Source organism: Notolepis coatsorum, assembly GCF_963971535.1.
Source record: "Notolepis coatsorum genome assembly, chromosome: 11".
NCBI lineage: Eukaryota > Metazoa > Chordata > Actinopteri > Aulopiformes > Paralepididae > Notolepis > Notolepis coatsorum.
In genome coordinates, this window is record NC_140175.1 from 26,521,979 (window position 1) to 26,537,016 (window position 15,038).

The window sequence follows — 15,038 nt, forward strand, 5'->3', positions numbered from 1 at the left end:
GTTTTGCTTGGAACCCCGGACAGGACTCCGTTGCAGTAGTCCAGGCGGGAGGTGACGGAGGCATGGATGGGGGTCTCAGCTGTGGAGTCGGAAAGTGATGGTCGGAGTCTGTAGATGTTTCTGAAGTGGAAGAAGGTGGATTTGGTGACGGAACTGACATGAGCTTGATAAGAAAGGGTGGAGTCCAGGATAACACCCAGGTTGCGGACCTTTGGGGAAGGGCAGATGGAGCAGCCGTCTATATCGAGGGTGAGATCTCCAACCTTCCGGAGCAGGGCCTTGGGTGCCACAACCATGAGCTCAGTTTTATTGTTGTTCAGTTTGAGAAGGTTAGATGACATCCAGGTTTTTATTTCGTGGAGGCAGTTGACAAGGGAGCGTGGGTGGGGGGAGCTGGGTGGATGGTTTGGTGGAAAGGTAAAGTTGTATCCATCACGTTTGATCCAGATATTATAGCTCTGTTATTATAGTTTGCATTTTTGTTACTCACCCAATATCCACGGGTCACTTCATCTTAAAGGGGAACTATTTTACTATTTCTGTCACTATTTGGGCACTTTTACACAATTCCTGTGAGTTTATGGAACACCTCTGTAATTATATATTTTTTTTAATTCATTGTTTTGTATTTCTAATCAAGTCCTCAAAAACAGCATTTTTCTACCTCAAGATCTCGAGCTGTTTTGAGGCTGGGCTCCTAAACCACTGCGCCGCGGCGCCGGCGCCTGAACATTATCATGCAGCGGTGTCTTTCTGACATCACAAATCATCACATTTTCAGATGACTCAGTTCAGTGAGGGTGAATATTGTGAGAGGAGAATTGGAAGAATGCGCCAATATGAGAATTAGAGACATAGATCATATTAATATAAGTCCACATAGCTAGGAAACAATGCTAAACACTGAAAAAGGCCATTTATAAGATAGTTCCCCTTTAACTTTATCTCAATTAAAAGCAATATAGACAGCATATACAGTATATTTGCCATTTACCTCTGCTACAGTAGATCACAAGGTTGGAGATCTCCTCCTAGAAGTGGATGGCTGCTTAATCCACCCTTCCCCAGAATTCCGCAACCTGGGTGTCATACTGGACTCCAACCTCTCCTTTCATTCCCATATAAAATCAATAACTAAATCAGTTTTTTTCCATCTCAGGAACATTTCCAGACTCTGGCCATCTCTCCCAGACTCTGTAGCAGAGACTCTCATTCACGCCTTCGTCATCTCCTGTCACGACTACGCAAACGCTGTTCTCGTAGGGCTACCAAGCAATGCCCTGAACAGGCAACAATACGTCCAAAATTCTGCTGCTAGGGTTCTCACCCGCACCAAGTCCTGGCACCACATCACCCCCACCCTCATCCACCTCCACTGGCTTCCAGTCAAGTCCTGCATCAATTTCAAGATCCTCCTCATCACCTACAAATCCCTTCACTCCCTTGCCCCCCGGTACCTAGCTGACCTCCTCCATCCCTACATCCCACCCCGGAGGCTGCAGTCCTCTGACTCCGGTCTCCTCTCATCCCCACCACCAACATGCAGACTGTTGGTCCCAGAGCCTTCTCTGTTGCCGCACCCACCCTCTGGAACTCACTTCCTCCAAACATCCGTAGTGCTACATCCCTGCACTCTTTCAAATCCCAACTCAAAACCCACCTCTTCACCAAATTTGTAAATTACTCAATGACCTGATTTCCCTCTCTCTTTTTTTCTTTTCTTTCCTTTTTACCTGGTTCTTACGTTGTTCCCTGATCCCCTTGCCCTAGCTGCCCCCTCCTGTTAAGTGCCTTGGGTCTCCTGAAAGGCGCTATATAAATCTAAGATATTATAATTTTTATATATCAATAAAAGTGCTATTCATTTTGTGTGATAAAATGTGATGTCTGTTGAAAAATCTTTTTTGAATGAGAATCAAGATGTAAATGGAATAAATCATGTTTATCTTCAATAAATATGAATGAGACAAGGTGGAGGCAGACCGTGAAGGCACCTTTTTGTTTCATATTTATCATGTTTACTTGTTTTCACCTACAATCTCCACACTTTCTACAATTCCAATCGACCCGAACACCATATAATGTTCTTAAGAAGATGAGCCGAGGCCAATGAGTCTCAGGTTGAAAAGATTATAAATGTCTCATTTAGTAAACAGTGAAAACGGGTCCCACAGGCCTGAACACCACACAAGGTACACCCTTCGCTTGCGTACAGGTGTTATAAGGGACATTTCAGACACATCAGTCACTCATGTTTTGACGTTTGGTGACATCCTGATTATCTAGCATGGGGGGGGGGGGTGACAGTGGCTCGGGAGATAGAGCAGTCGTCTGGCAATCCGGAGGTTCCCAGTTCGATTCCCGCTCCTCCCGGGCAGCGTGTCGATGTGTCCTTGAGCAAGACACTTAACCCCTAATTGCTCCCGATGAGCAAGTTGGCACCTTGCATGGTTGCCTCCGCCGTTGGTGAGTGAATGTGTGAGTGAATGGGTAAAAATGTTAGTAACAAATTGTAAAGCGCTTTGGATAAAAGCGCTATATAAATAAGCAGCCATTTACCATCTAGGAGTCTCTTCAGTCTATAATAGGGGCCATGTGGGATTGGAACATCTCTTACCTGCAGGCCTGGTCTGCCCATCTCCCCAGCAGGTCCAGCAGGCCCCTGGTCCCGCTGCAAGCTCACAGAAAACACAGCAGTGTCAGGTCAACAGGAACTAACCAGTGGTGTATAAAGAGCTTGAAAGCCATACTTTCAATTTCAAGCCATCCCAATTTAGTCGTTATGCCAATTCCCCCCTCCCCTACTTGCCGGACTAGGGAGCCCTGAAGTCTATCACATGCTTCCTCCGATACATGTGGAGACAGCCAGCAGCCTCGTTTCACCTGACAGCGAGGACTCTCATTGGGTGAGTTTAACTCGTGGGAGGGCACACTACCTCACCCAGATCCCTTCCTCGCTGTGCAGGCGCCCTGACCGACCTGTAGGAGTCGCTGTTTACAACGACCAGATTACCACCCACCGGCTTCCCTCCCGCTGACACTGCCAATTGTGTCAGTATGACGACCGGACTGCCGGAGGCACCGCTGACAGCTGGATTCGATAAATCAAATCAAATCAAATGTATTTGTAAGGCCCGACAACACACGTTAATGTCCCCATGGGCCGGACACGTCTTCTTTAAACAAGTCAAGAAGAAACATAACAATAAGTCAAGAACAAAACAAGAACACCATAAGGTCCAACAAATTTAAAATAAATGCAAATAAATAATAGAATGCAAGCACTCCCAGACATACCCCACGCGAAGGTAAGGAAAAACTCACTAAAACCTAACAATAGGGAAAAAATGCTCCACAGGCAGTGTGGAGGAGAGAAACCTTAGAAGGGCCATTCAAGGGGGGATCTCCCTTCTTAGATGTCGGTGATAGTAGTGTTGCAGACTAACAGTTGGTAAGCATGCACTCATGTGTGTAGTGAAACACAGATGAGTGCATGCAATAGCAACTGAACATTTAGAAAAATTAAAGATAGAGCTGATAGCGATAGCAACTGAACATTTTGAGAGATTGAAGATAGAGCTGATAGCGAATCCATTTGAGGCACAGGGGCGACGCAAAGAGGGTCGCGTCCTCCCCGTCTTAATCACGGGACTTAATCACGGGACGATACCAGTGTATCTGCGGTGGTAGACAGCCGCTTAGTCTGCTGCGCTACCCGGCCGCCCTAAATATAATATATATTAAATGTATTCCTCACTCCCTCAACTCCCTTCTCCTCATGCCTGAAGGTGGATCAAACGTAACCTTTCAAAATAGCCCCAATCGATGGCGGCCAGTGTTGGAAAGCAATTGTTTGTAGACGTGACTGCGAGAAAAGGCAAAGTACTCGGATGTATATGTCTGATGTTTAGGCTGTATCAAAGTAGCCTAGCATTGGGACGACCATGTGAACTGAAGACTCCTGCCTATTACTGGAGATTATTATTCAATTAATTGTGCACATCTATTGGCTATGAAAGCAATTTTTGTTATATCTTAAATTATCATGACATTTACTGCTAAAGCCTTCTGTTTGGTCTTGTGGGAGATACGCCTCGACTTGTTTTGACGAGAGCGCCAGTTGTTAACGCGTGGATTATCTTCTTCTACAACATGTGCAACAGGAGCGATTGACTGTTCTGATGTGTATACCGCCACCTAGAAGCTTTGATTTATACAGTCGGGATAATCCGATATAACGACGAGATTATATTCTGATTGTATTTCGTAGTAAAAGTCTTGTTGTTTTTCGTTTTAATGTAGAGAAGTAAAAGTCTCATTGTTTTTTTTAATGTAGAGAAGTAAAAATGACATTGTTTTTCTTTTTAATGTAGAGAAGTAAAAGTCTCATTGTTTTTCTTTTTAATGTAGAGAAGGAAAAGTGTCATTGTTTTTCTTTTTAACCCTTTGGTTGCCGTTCACGAGAATTCTCGTTTCTGTGGCCCAACGGTTGAGTGCTGAAAAACGAAGATTCTTGTTTCTGGGTCGTTATTTCTTTTATTCGCTATTGCCATTCATAATCCATCGGGGCACCTTGTGCAGGCTGTCCTGAATGGGTCTGAGATCGCAAACGTCCAATACCGCCGCCTAACGCCTTGCGGCCGCTATTGCACTCCATTTTTAATTATGTGGCTTGTTGTCTGGGCCGAGCTGCGGTGTGGGGGCGGGGTCTAAACACTCGGGCAAGACAAGCAGTTACCACAGTTGCTTCGACGAGCCTCCCCCCCCCCCCCCCCCCGTTCATGTTCAATGCTGGATTACGTTGGAAACATGATCGCGATCAGCAATTGGAATGGCGATCAGATAATTGGATTATTCTTTTTGCAGTACATCATAGACAAGGTAAGGGCTATATATTATCAATCTTGCGTTGATCCGATCGGAGCGTGTGTCTGCAGTGTGTGTGTGTGTGGCGTTGGTTGCGATCAAAGCACGGAGGGACGGCTTTCCCTCCCCCCCTTTCATACATCCATGATGAAACATAATACCGATAATCTAGCCTTGATCTCAGATTGATTATTGATCCAGGCGAGGAATGGCACGATTTATAGTGAAATGCAACTAAGCGCTGTTTGGCTGCGTTTCCTGGGATTACACAGAATCGCTCTGGAACTATGCTCGTATTCACCACGGTATAAAACGAAAATTAAAGACGGTCATTAAAGAATCTAATCTAATCTAAAAATGTATGGATGAAAAATGGATGTTTTTTGCATGTTGACCGGAAGAAACTCACTGACAATCGACTAGACAATCGATTAGATCCATAGCTATAATATTTAATAGAGGTTTAGCACTGCAAACACCGGCATGTATCCCCATTGAACAAAGCGCTGGCACTCACGGCCCACAGCGCCCTCTGCTGAACGGCACTGGATGTGTTAATGTGGTGCAGTAAAAGTGTCATTGTTTTTATTTTTAATAGTGTAGTAAAAGTGTCATTGTTTTTATTTTTAATGTAGTGCAGTAAAAGTCGCATTGTTTTTCTTTTTAATGTAGTGTAGTAAAAGTCGCATTGTTTTTCTTTTCAATGTAGTGAAGTGAAAGCGAATGTTGCAATAAATATAAAAACTCAAGTAAAGTAAAGATACGCCCAAAACCTACTCAAGTACAAACCAATACACATCACAGTCCTAACAAAGACAGAAGAGATAGTCACACCATACTGTACTTACAGGCCAGCCAGCGCGGAGCAGCTGGTAGAAAGAGGTTTGCTGGAGGAAGAATGGAAATAAAAAGGAACACCATTCAATTCAATTCAATTAAATCATGAAAACGAATTAAAAAGATACAGGGGTGGATTGGATGAAAGACGAGCCAACAGGAAATAGAAAGTGTGATTCCCTTGGTTGTCGTGTGAATCTACATTAATAAACTCATCGTCTATCATATGGGACCTGTCATCCTTTGTTCATAATCTCTGAGTTAAAAATACTCCTTTTGTTCAAACGCTCATCTATAACAGATAGTCATATTTGACTGCTGTCTGTGGTTCTGAGCCACATGCAGTTCAAAGCTCCATAATAACAAATCGTCCGTCACCGGGGCCAACAGGCTTTCATTCTGGCGGCATCTTTATTCAATAATAGGGATGCCGCTTTCCATCATGCTGATATAGTGGTGCATTATACAGCTTACAGCTGTGGCCACAGCCAAGAGATTAAACACATGAACATGGAGCAGAAGCTCGCACGCACCACGACTGTAGGGTCAGCCACTCCGCTGACATCCATGGTGGGATCTAATGACTCTGGGCCAGACGGGGTACACTAATGTATGTATACACAGGGTGGGGAGGCCTACGTTTGAAGTACAGTATGCCTGTACTGCGGCACGAGGAATGACGAGTGACATCAGGGTTACGGTAAAGAGGAGCCTGCTGTAGGGCCCGGGGGGCGGCTTTTGTGGGGGTCAGAGGTGGGTCAGGAGGAGGGAGGCTGTCTGGGGTTAAATGGAAGGTTTCACCGGCGAGCAAAACAGTCAGCTTAGCGTCTCACCTGGAAGGCGGCCCATTCCTCACCGGTGTTCCTCCACAGGTAGAAGGACGGTAACCCCGGAGAGCCAGGAGGTCCCGGCTCCCCATTTCGTCCCGGACGGCCCGCGTCGCCCAGCTTACCCTGAGAGAGGGGTGCCAGGCAAATAGAAATTCAGATTCAGAGTTTTATTTGCCCCATGGAAGCAATACAATCATACCGTTTTCATACAAAATCATAAATACAGTTCTACCATGGGCAAAAGGAGCAGGAAGAAGAATACATCTTATGGTTACCTGCCCCCTATTCCTAAACTAAACAAGAGTAAGAGGATTATGTGCAGGTATGTACAGACAGATGTGGATATATATATGGTAAGAATACATATATATACACAGTATATACAACATTATTCTACATGCTATCTATATGTACGTAGGTATATTCAGACAGATATGGATGTATATATATATATATATATATATATATATATATATATATATGTGTATATATGCGGTATATACAGCACTGTTGTACATGCTATCATACAGAGTATATGGGTAGACTATAGTATGAGGTGGGTATAGTTAATTAAGATTATTATGATTACTATGATTACAGTGTAGGGCAATTGTGGACAGTAGGTAGGTATAAATTGAGTATAGGCAGCAGAGTTCAGAGTCGTACAGTATGGGTAGCAGAGTCATACAGGATGGGTAGCAGAGTTCAGTCATACAGTATAGGTAACAGAGTCAGAGTCGTACAGTATGGGTAACAGAGTTCAGAGTCATACAGTATGGGTAGCAGAGTTCAGAGTCGTACAGGATGGGTAGCAGAGTTCAGAGTCATACAGTATGGGTAGCAGAGTTCAGAGTCATACAGTATGGGTAGCAGAGTTCAGAGTCATACAGTATGGGTAGCAGAGTTCAGAGTCGTACAGTATGGGTAGAAGAGTTCAGAGTCGTACAGTATGGGTAGCAGAGTTCAGAGTCGTACAGTATGGGTAGCAGAGTTCAGAGTCATACAGTATGGGTAGCAGAGTTCAGAGTCGTACAGTATGGGTAGCAGAGTTCAGAGTCGTACAGTATGGGTAACAGAGTTCAGAGTCGTACAGTATGGGTAGCAGAGTTCAGGGTCATACAGTATGGGTAGCAGAGTTCAGGGTCATACAGTATGGGTAGCAGAGTTCAGGGTCATACAGTATGAGTAACAGAGTTCAGAGTCATACAGTATGTGTAGCAGAGTTCAGAGTCATACAGTATGTGTAGCAGAGTTCAGAGTTGTACAGTATGAGTAACAGAGTTCAGAGTCATACAGTATGGGTAGCAGAGTTCAGAGTTGTACAGTATGTGTAGCAGAGTTCAGAGTCGTACAGTATGGGTAGCAGAGTTCAGAGTCGTACAGTATGGGTAGCAGAGTTCAGGGTGTAGACATGGCGTCAGGTAAATAGCAGCACGTGGACTCAGTCGAGGAAGGCACTGGAATTTACGGCTGCAATGTGTGAAATCCTACAGTATGTGAACTCGAGCTGTAAAACAAGGTGTATCCTCTGATCCTATTACAGCGTCATAATTCACGAGGACGGTAAAGGCCAATTCAAATCCGAAAGGGTCAAGCGGACTAAACCCTAACGTTATTGAAAACCGTAAACTAAAAAACACCTAAAAGTTGGCCCAAAACACGTCAGCTTCTCTTACCGTATCACCTTTATAGCCGGGCCAACCGCTCTCACCTGGGCAGCCCTGTGGACAGAGAGAGAGAGCCAAGAAAGAGTGAGCGGACCTGAGAACAAAATGAGACGGCTGAGCAGGATGCTCGGAGAAAACCTGCAAAATCTAAAAAAAAGAGAGCATTATCAAATACCTGGTGATAAAGAAAACTTAGAAAAATGTATAAATGAACAGTAGAACAGTAGGGTTTATCTGAATTGAAAACAGAGAGAGAAAACACACTCGCTATATACTGTACCATAATCCATGGTAGGCAGGGAATACAGATGAAAACTAGCTCATTAGCTAATTCTGGCACATTTACATTGATGTGGAAACTGAAGATGTTGATTAATGTGCACTGTCCCTAAAAAAAAAAAAAAAAAAAAAACTTAAACTTAAACTATAATTTGAGAGAAGACCAGCTGTAATATTCCTCCAAGGCTTAGAAACTCTACAAGAACTACTGGTCTGTACTAGAGAGATTACGACTTCCCAGTAGCCAAGGGTGAGCAGTCTGAGGCGGGCAGGCAGAGCGGATGACCCCTGTAAACCTCCAGGTTTGTGGGCTTTCTGACTGCCCGCCTGCTGTCTAGGAAAGGCACAAGTCGTTCTACTGAGGTCTCCTTCCCCATGGCTGTGCATTTAACCTTGGCCTCTCACGCAAGCCTGTGTGATCGGAACAATTAATTCACAATAATAAAATCATTCAGGATCATGACCGTTTTGCTCACATATTTACATCTTATTGGACATCTAGACAGTTTTGTGTGCATTCACGAGTTTGATGTGTGGTTGGAAAACACCATCATATAACATAATGTAACTCAAAATAATAGAGTCTGTTGTACTCCCAACACTTACAAGCTAATGTAAACAAAACGTTCAACCTCAAAGTTCATGTACAACTTATGTTCAGCTGTTATACTGTCAGTCTTTGTATCAAAGGTTACGTTTTTGTTACGACTCCCTCATTTCACCCTTTGTTTACATTTTGGGTTGCAGAGTGGGCCTTCAAATCGTGTCTCGCAGTAAAAACCCATTAAGGATTTACATTAACATAAAGTATAAAACATAAAAACGGGAACATAAAAATTGTTGGAATGTTGCCCCGGTCGACCCTGGTAAGTGGTGTTTTTAGAGGCCAGAGCAGAAGCCTCACTGGGCCCTTTACTGGAACCAGCTGACCTGAGACCAGCCTCCTCCACTGGCAGCAGGCCGTAGGGTAACGGTACGTCTTCACCAGATCTGGCCGTTTGACCGACTGACCCTATCTGTAGCAACAGATTCTCTTCTCATTTCAACCACTCAAAGACGTTTCCTGTCGTGGAATGCACCTGATTGGATAAAAGCACTGCGCCCCCTGGTTCTGCTCGTAAACCTTCTCTTTTTCCACCTAAAGGGTTTACTAAAAGTGTTTCTGACGACTATGCTGAATCCGCTGCTGCTGAATCTTCATTTTCTAAACAAATTCTTCTAGTTTGACAGTTTGGCCCAAGTTTCGCAAGCCAGCTGCCTCGTGCTGGACGGACCTCATTTGCCTAAAGTAGATTTTTATTCTTTTGCTTTATGCAAATGCACACTGGCAAACCCCTTCCAAACTGCCATCCAGAATGGTGTGCCTGGTTCTCCTGCTCTCCATAGGAAATTAATATAAAATGTTGAGATAAAAAATAAAATATAAAGAAAACACTAAGCTTCTTATTGTCATGCACTCTTAACACTTTGGATGCCAGCGACGACAATTGTCGTCTTATCAGACCCCCCATTGAGTGCCGACGACGCGATTTGTCGTTTGTTTGCCGTATTTTTTTTTATTGGCGATTTTAATTCATTATTTCATCAATCGAGCCTCGGGTTAGTGCTGCAGAGTCTCTCTGAGCTCAATTGGGAAGATACCGTCCCCTATCGTCTCTCCCTGTGTAACTGCACCCCATCAGTTCTGACTGATGCAGGGGGAGTGGTCAGTTTCCTCATTTTATTTTTCCCTCAAGGCATCTGAAGGATCGATTGTGCTCGCCGGCCCGGAAAACCTGTGGATTATGTATTTACAGTACTCAACACTGTAATCAATAAGCGTGATCGATATTTGGAATGGCGATCAGGAATTGGAATAATCTTTTTGGATAACATCTGATCTCATGTAAGGAATCTATTTTACCAGTCTTAGGATAATCAGACCTCTTTTCACGGAGATATAAGCGTTTGCCCTATTCTCGAAGTCAACTTCCTGTCTTTTTAACTTTCTGTCTAAGTGCATGTCTATGGCTTGGGGGGAAACATGCACTTAGACAGAAAGTTAAAAAGACAGGAAGTTGACTATGTATATGTTGTGTCTGTCCACTATGTTTGTTAATTTGTCATCCCCCCCCCCCCCTATGTAAAGCGACCTTGGGTCTTCTGAAAGGCGCTATATAAAACGAAGTTATTATTATTATTATTATTAGAATCACCAGAAAGGCTTTCGAAATAATGAAATGCCATGTTGGTCTCAATATTTTCAAAACGAATTATATGAAAAGGTTATGAAATTAACAAGAATGTGATAAAATATGTAATAAAAACGGAGCTCAACGCATACATTTCGTAGAATGGATCGTAGAAATCCGTTTGTTTCCCCAATACCAAGATGGCGGCGGTCTCGTGATGTCAGAGTGTCTTCGAGAATGTGTGTATGTGGCTGTGTGGCTGTGATCGCTGATGAGGAAACGAGATAATCGATTTTTCAGCTCGCCTCTATAGCGTGCATAAGTACACATATACTATCGATAATCTAGCATTTATTTGAAAACGATTCATAAATAGGCCGAAAAATGACAACGTTTTTGTGTATTTTAGAATATTCCAGTAAATGCCTTTTATCACGGAATCTTTATATTTTCCTTGAAAACTAGGGCTTTTCAAAATGCTATAAAAAGGATATGAACCGATTAAAAAACAATCCGTTTCGACAATGTTGACTGCAAACAAGTCATTGATAAGCGACGGGCAGATTAGACACATAGCCATTATGCGTTTTTAACGCTATCATTGAAGTGGATGCTGGCACTCAACAGGGTTTTCAATGTTAAATGGCCGGCACTGAAATTGTTAATATACTAACATAAACATACACTTAGTGTAGCACTCAAGTCTGAACACTCTGATGAGAACATTGTTACTCAGCTGAAAGAGTTGTACCCTTCCTACTGACTTGTCATACAAAACTTGTAAATCGCTTTGGATAAAAGCGTTAGCTAGATGAGAAAATGTAAATGTAAAAAAAATGTCTGATCCGGATCTGATGGAGATGTAATGTGAGGAGGGAGGGGAGGTAACTGCACTACACCTGCCTGGGCCCAGTTTCACAAAAGCATCTTAACATAGGGCCCTGTTTTGACGGAAACGCTAGCAGGTGAATCCGCAAAAATATTTTTTCGGATGTGCCTTTCGTTTATACGGAAACAGCGTTTTTACGGGATGAAACCGCAAAAAAGTGAGACTACCTTCCAGGGTGGAATTCCTAGAAACGATAAACCTTTGCGCTATCATCTAAACTGTCAAACCGCATAAAACGATGACGAAAAGGGTTGTCAAGGCTCTCGTCGCGCGTACTGCTTACATCACAGGCATGCGCCAGTAGCCTAGAAGCGTAAACAAAGCATGTCTGATTCTATCCATGGCGATCACCTGAAGGCTACATTGGCAGTACTTTTAAATACACAAGAATCTGTCCCGCGGCGTGACTGGACCCACTGTCTGTGAGTGACTCTGCTTTGGTCCAATCACATTCCCCACCCACAGTCTGCGAATCAGAGGCAGAGTAGGGCGGGTCTTCACAGCACGTCATGTGACATATGCGCCAATCGTGTGACAGCGGGGCTCAGTCGTCTCGAGTCGTTACAGCCTCGTCTGCACGGAGAATTCCATCCCAAAACTCTAGTCTAAACGCAAAATTAAAAGTGAGACCGCAAGACGACTTTTGCGGTTTCTGTTCAGACTCTCTCCGTCTAAACGTAGCCTCACCGTAGCCCATTTTACTCTGAATGACACTGAAGATCTTAGGTCACTTTCACACCTATAGTTCGGTATAGGGGTGAAGTTGCAACATTGTTGCATTTTTTCATTTGGTTTGGTTAGCTTTCACACTGCACTTTGTCAAGCGCAGGTCAGCTATTTATTGGACATACTGTAATTGGCTATTCTTAATTTACCAGCTCCGAAAATAATAATGTTATAATGATAAAAGATCACACATTTGGAAATATATGGGAAATGTCAACAAAAACTGCCCAATCAGCTTTATAAATGCCAGATCTTTCTGGTATTTTCCTGCCTTTGGTCCGGTTTGCTTTCATACCTCAAACGAACCGCACCAGGGTTCACTTGCAAGCTAAACGAGACCCACGTTTTCAGGCGGACCAGAATTCAGTTGCTTGGTCTGCACCAGATTTCACTTGTTTGGTCTGCACCTGGGCCCCGTTCCCCGTACCTGGTTCAACTAAGTCGATCAAGAGTCACATTATCCAGATTCAGTTAACCCGATGTTCGAAGCCGGGATTTTCCTGTTCCTCGAAGGTGGATTCAGTCTCGTTAACTCGATTCAGACTTGAGACCCAGGATAAGTGCGCGCGGCCGCTTCATTTGAAAAGCCAGCACGTATCGATAGCAGAGCTCCTGATTCTCTAGCGGCATTGATTGATTAATTGATTTAAAACTTTATTAACATATTGCAGTACGGCTCAATCGCCTCGCCGACAAGTTAAATGCGTTATCTATAGGCTAATTTTAAGTCCCTCATTACCTCAATCAATCAGATTATATTTCTTTAAACTTGCCTGCTGGATTGAATAATCAAATGAGATCTTGCTAGCGAAAATAATTAGTAAAACTGTTATACAGAATAACGATACGGCTCCCTTACCCATTGATTGATGTATGGTCGATCTTTTACTTATCTTCTCTGTGGTGTAACGGGTTCTTCTTTTGACTTTCACGCAGACGACCGGGGTTCGAAACCCAGTCGTCTCCTTCTTTTTGCAATATAGGAATAATTCAATTTGGTGCACGTTGAGAGCTATATAAAGAATGACATCCTCAATGCATGTAGACTTATAATATTTTAACTTAAAACCAGGCTACCTTAAATAACCAGGCTCATTAATATTATATTCCAAAAAATTATTTTGGAAACACAGGGTTTCAAACCCCGGTCACCGGGTTGCCAGGATTGAGCACTACCGCTGAGCCACTGTGCCAGATGGGATAAATTCATTGTTTATACATTAATGAACGAGAGACCCGTGTTTAGAATATTCTTTATTTTGTTGTTGTTGCACCGAGCGAGCGCCACGGTATATAACGTGCATTATTTAGGACAAAGTGAATTTAGTATCAGCATTTTGGGTCCATTTTACATTTCAAAAGACCCCTCTGGAAGAATGGAGCACAAAAACGTAATTCAGAATGGTATAACGCAGATCCTAGACTGTGGGAATAATTTCAGGAAACGCGCTGTCACTCCTTTGCGGGGGCGTGGCGATGGTTCATCCGGCTAACTTGAACTTAAACCCTGCTTTCGACCAGGCTCAAACTTTTGGATCTGTTGTCATGGTGATTTGGAAAATCCAGGTACGGGGAACCGGAAAGTCCGGCTTAAGTCAGACTTAACCGAAAGTTATCCGGCTAACTCAGTTATCCAGGTACGGGGAACGGGGCCGATCATTTCAGTTGCTTGGTCTGTACCAGATTTCACTTGTTTGGTCTGCACCAGATTTCACTTGTTTGGTCTGCACCAGATTTCAGTTGTTTGGTCCACACCAGAGTCCGAATGAGCTTTCACATCACCCCAAACCGACCTGACTATCCCAGGAAACGAACCAGGGTTCGATTAAAGTGGACCGAGGGGGACACCAAGCCCAATCTGCTGTACATGGGAGGGAAGGGAGGGGGATAATTGCTGCAGGCGTCCGTATCACATGCTTTTATTTCTGACCAGCAGGACATCTTCCTTCATGTTCCCTACAGCCGGGATCAATCACAGTAATCGTGCCGAGTGATCCTGGGGCTTTTATAGCAGCTAGACTCAGGGGCCCGGCCCGGACAAAGCCAGATGTACCATCTGGGTCTGGTTCTGGCCACCCCACAGGGCAGAGGAGAACCCATCTCCAACCCCAGGTGAATCTAGCCCTCCGTTTGGGCGGCATGAATTGCCTTCACGTCTCTCCAGATAAGCTGGAACTAATGAGTCCCACGCCCCACTCGTCCGTCTTAATGATTGTCGTCGTGAGTTATGCTACGCCGTACGGCGTTGACACTCTAAAGCCTGGCTCTCTTCGTTTGCAGAGAGCGACATCAAAGACACAGGGATCGTCATGTGTTTGGAAAAACGTCACTTTCCTTGATTAGATTCAGATTCTAATTGTTAGAGAGCTCTTGTGATCTCGAGCCTAAAGAGAAATCACATTGTCTTCATTCATAATGTATGTCATATAAAGGACTGTTTTCTCTCATCCAACATTATACAATAATCTCGAGAGACATTGTCCTCATTTATCAAGCAAAATAATCAAAAATTCAAAAATGTCCACGGAGAGTGTTTAGTCTTCAAAAACCTAGTTAGTTCTAAAAGCTATAATGACTTTCATATGCCAGTTACAGTATGCATGTAACCGGGCGCCTTAAGGCAGCACAAGGCCTATGAATCGCATAACGTTTGATACGATGCACGGTTCGCAACCATTTCCTCTGTAGTGCATAATGGAGACACATCTGTGACTGGCACGGTCTAACCCACCATGCGGTGCAAGGGGAGATTCTTCAGAAGCGCGATTCAGAA

General features: G+C 43.7%; 1 protein-coding gene across 1 annotated transcript in view; it reads right to left on the minus strand.

Annotated features, from left to right (window-relative positions):
* LOC311237061 (uncharacterized protein) overlaps nucleotides 1-15,038 on the minus strand; it is a gene marked incomplete at both ends in the record, with an annotated part of 158,240 nt that overhangs the window by 49,912 nt on the left and 93,290 nt on the right. Inside the window, 4 exons of the mRNA XM_084324869.1 lie at nucleotides 2,618-2,671; nucleotides 5,715-5,753; nucleotides 6,537-6,656; nucleotides 8,210-8,254. Of these exons, the coding sequence (XP_084180995.1) occupies nucleotides 2,618-2,671; nucleotides 5,715-5,753; nucleotides 6,537-6,656; nucleotides 8,210-8,254 (258 nt within the window). The remainder of the gene's footprint in view (nucleotides 1-2,617; nucleotides 2,672-5,714; nucleotides 5,754-6,536; nucleotides 6,657-8,209; nucleotides 8,255-15,038) is intronic.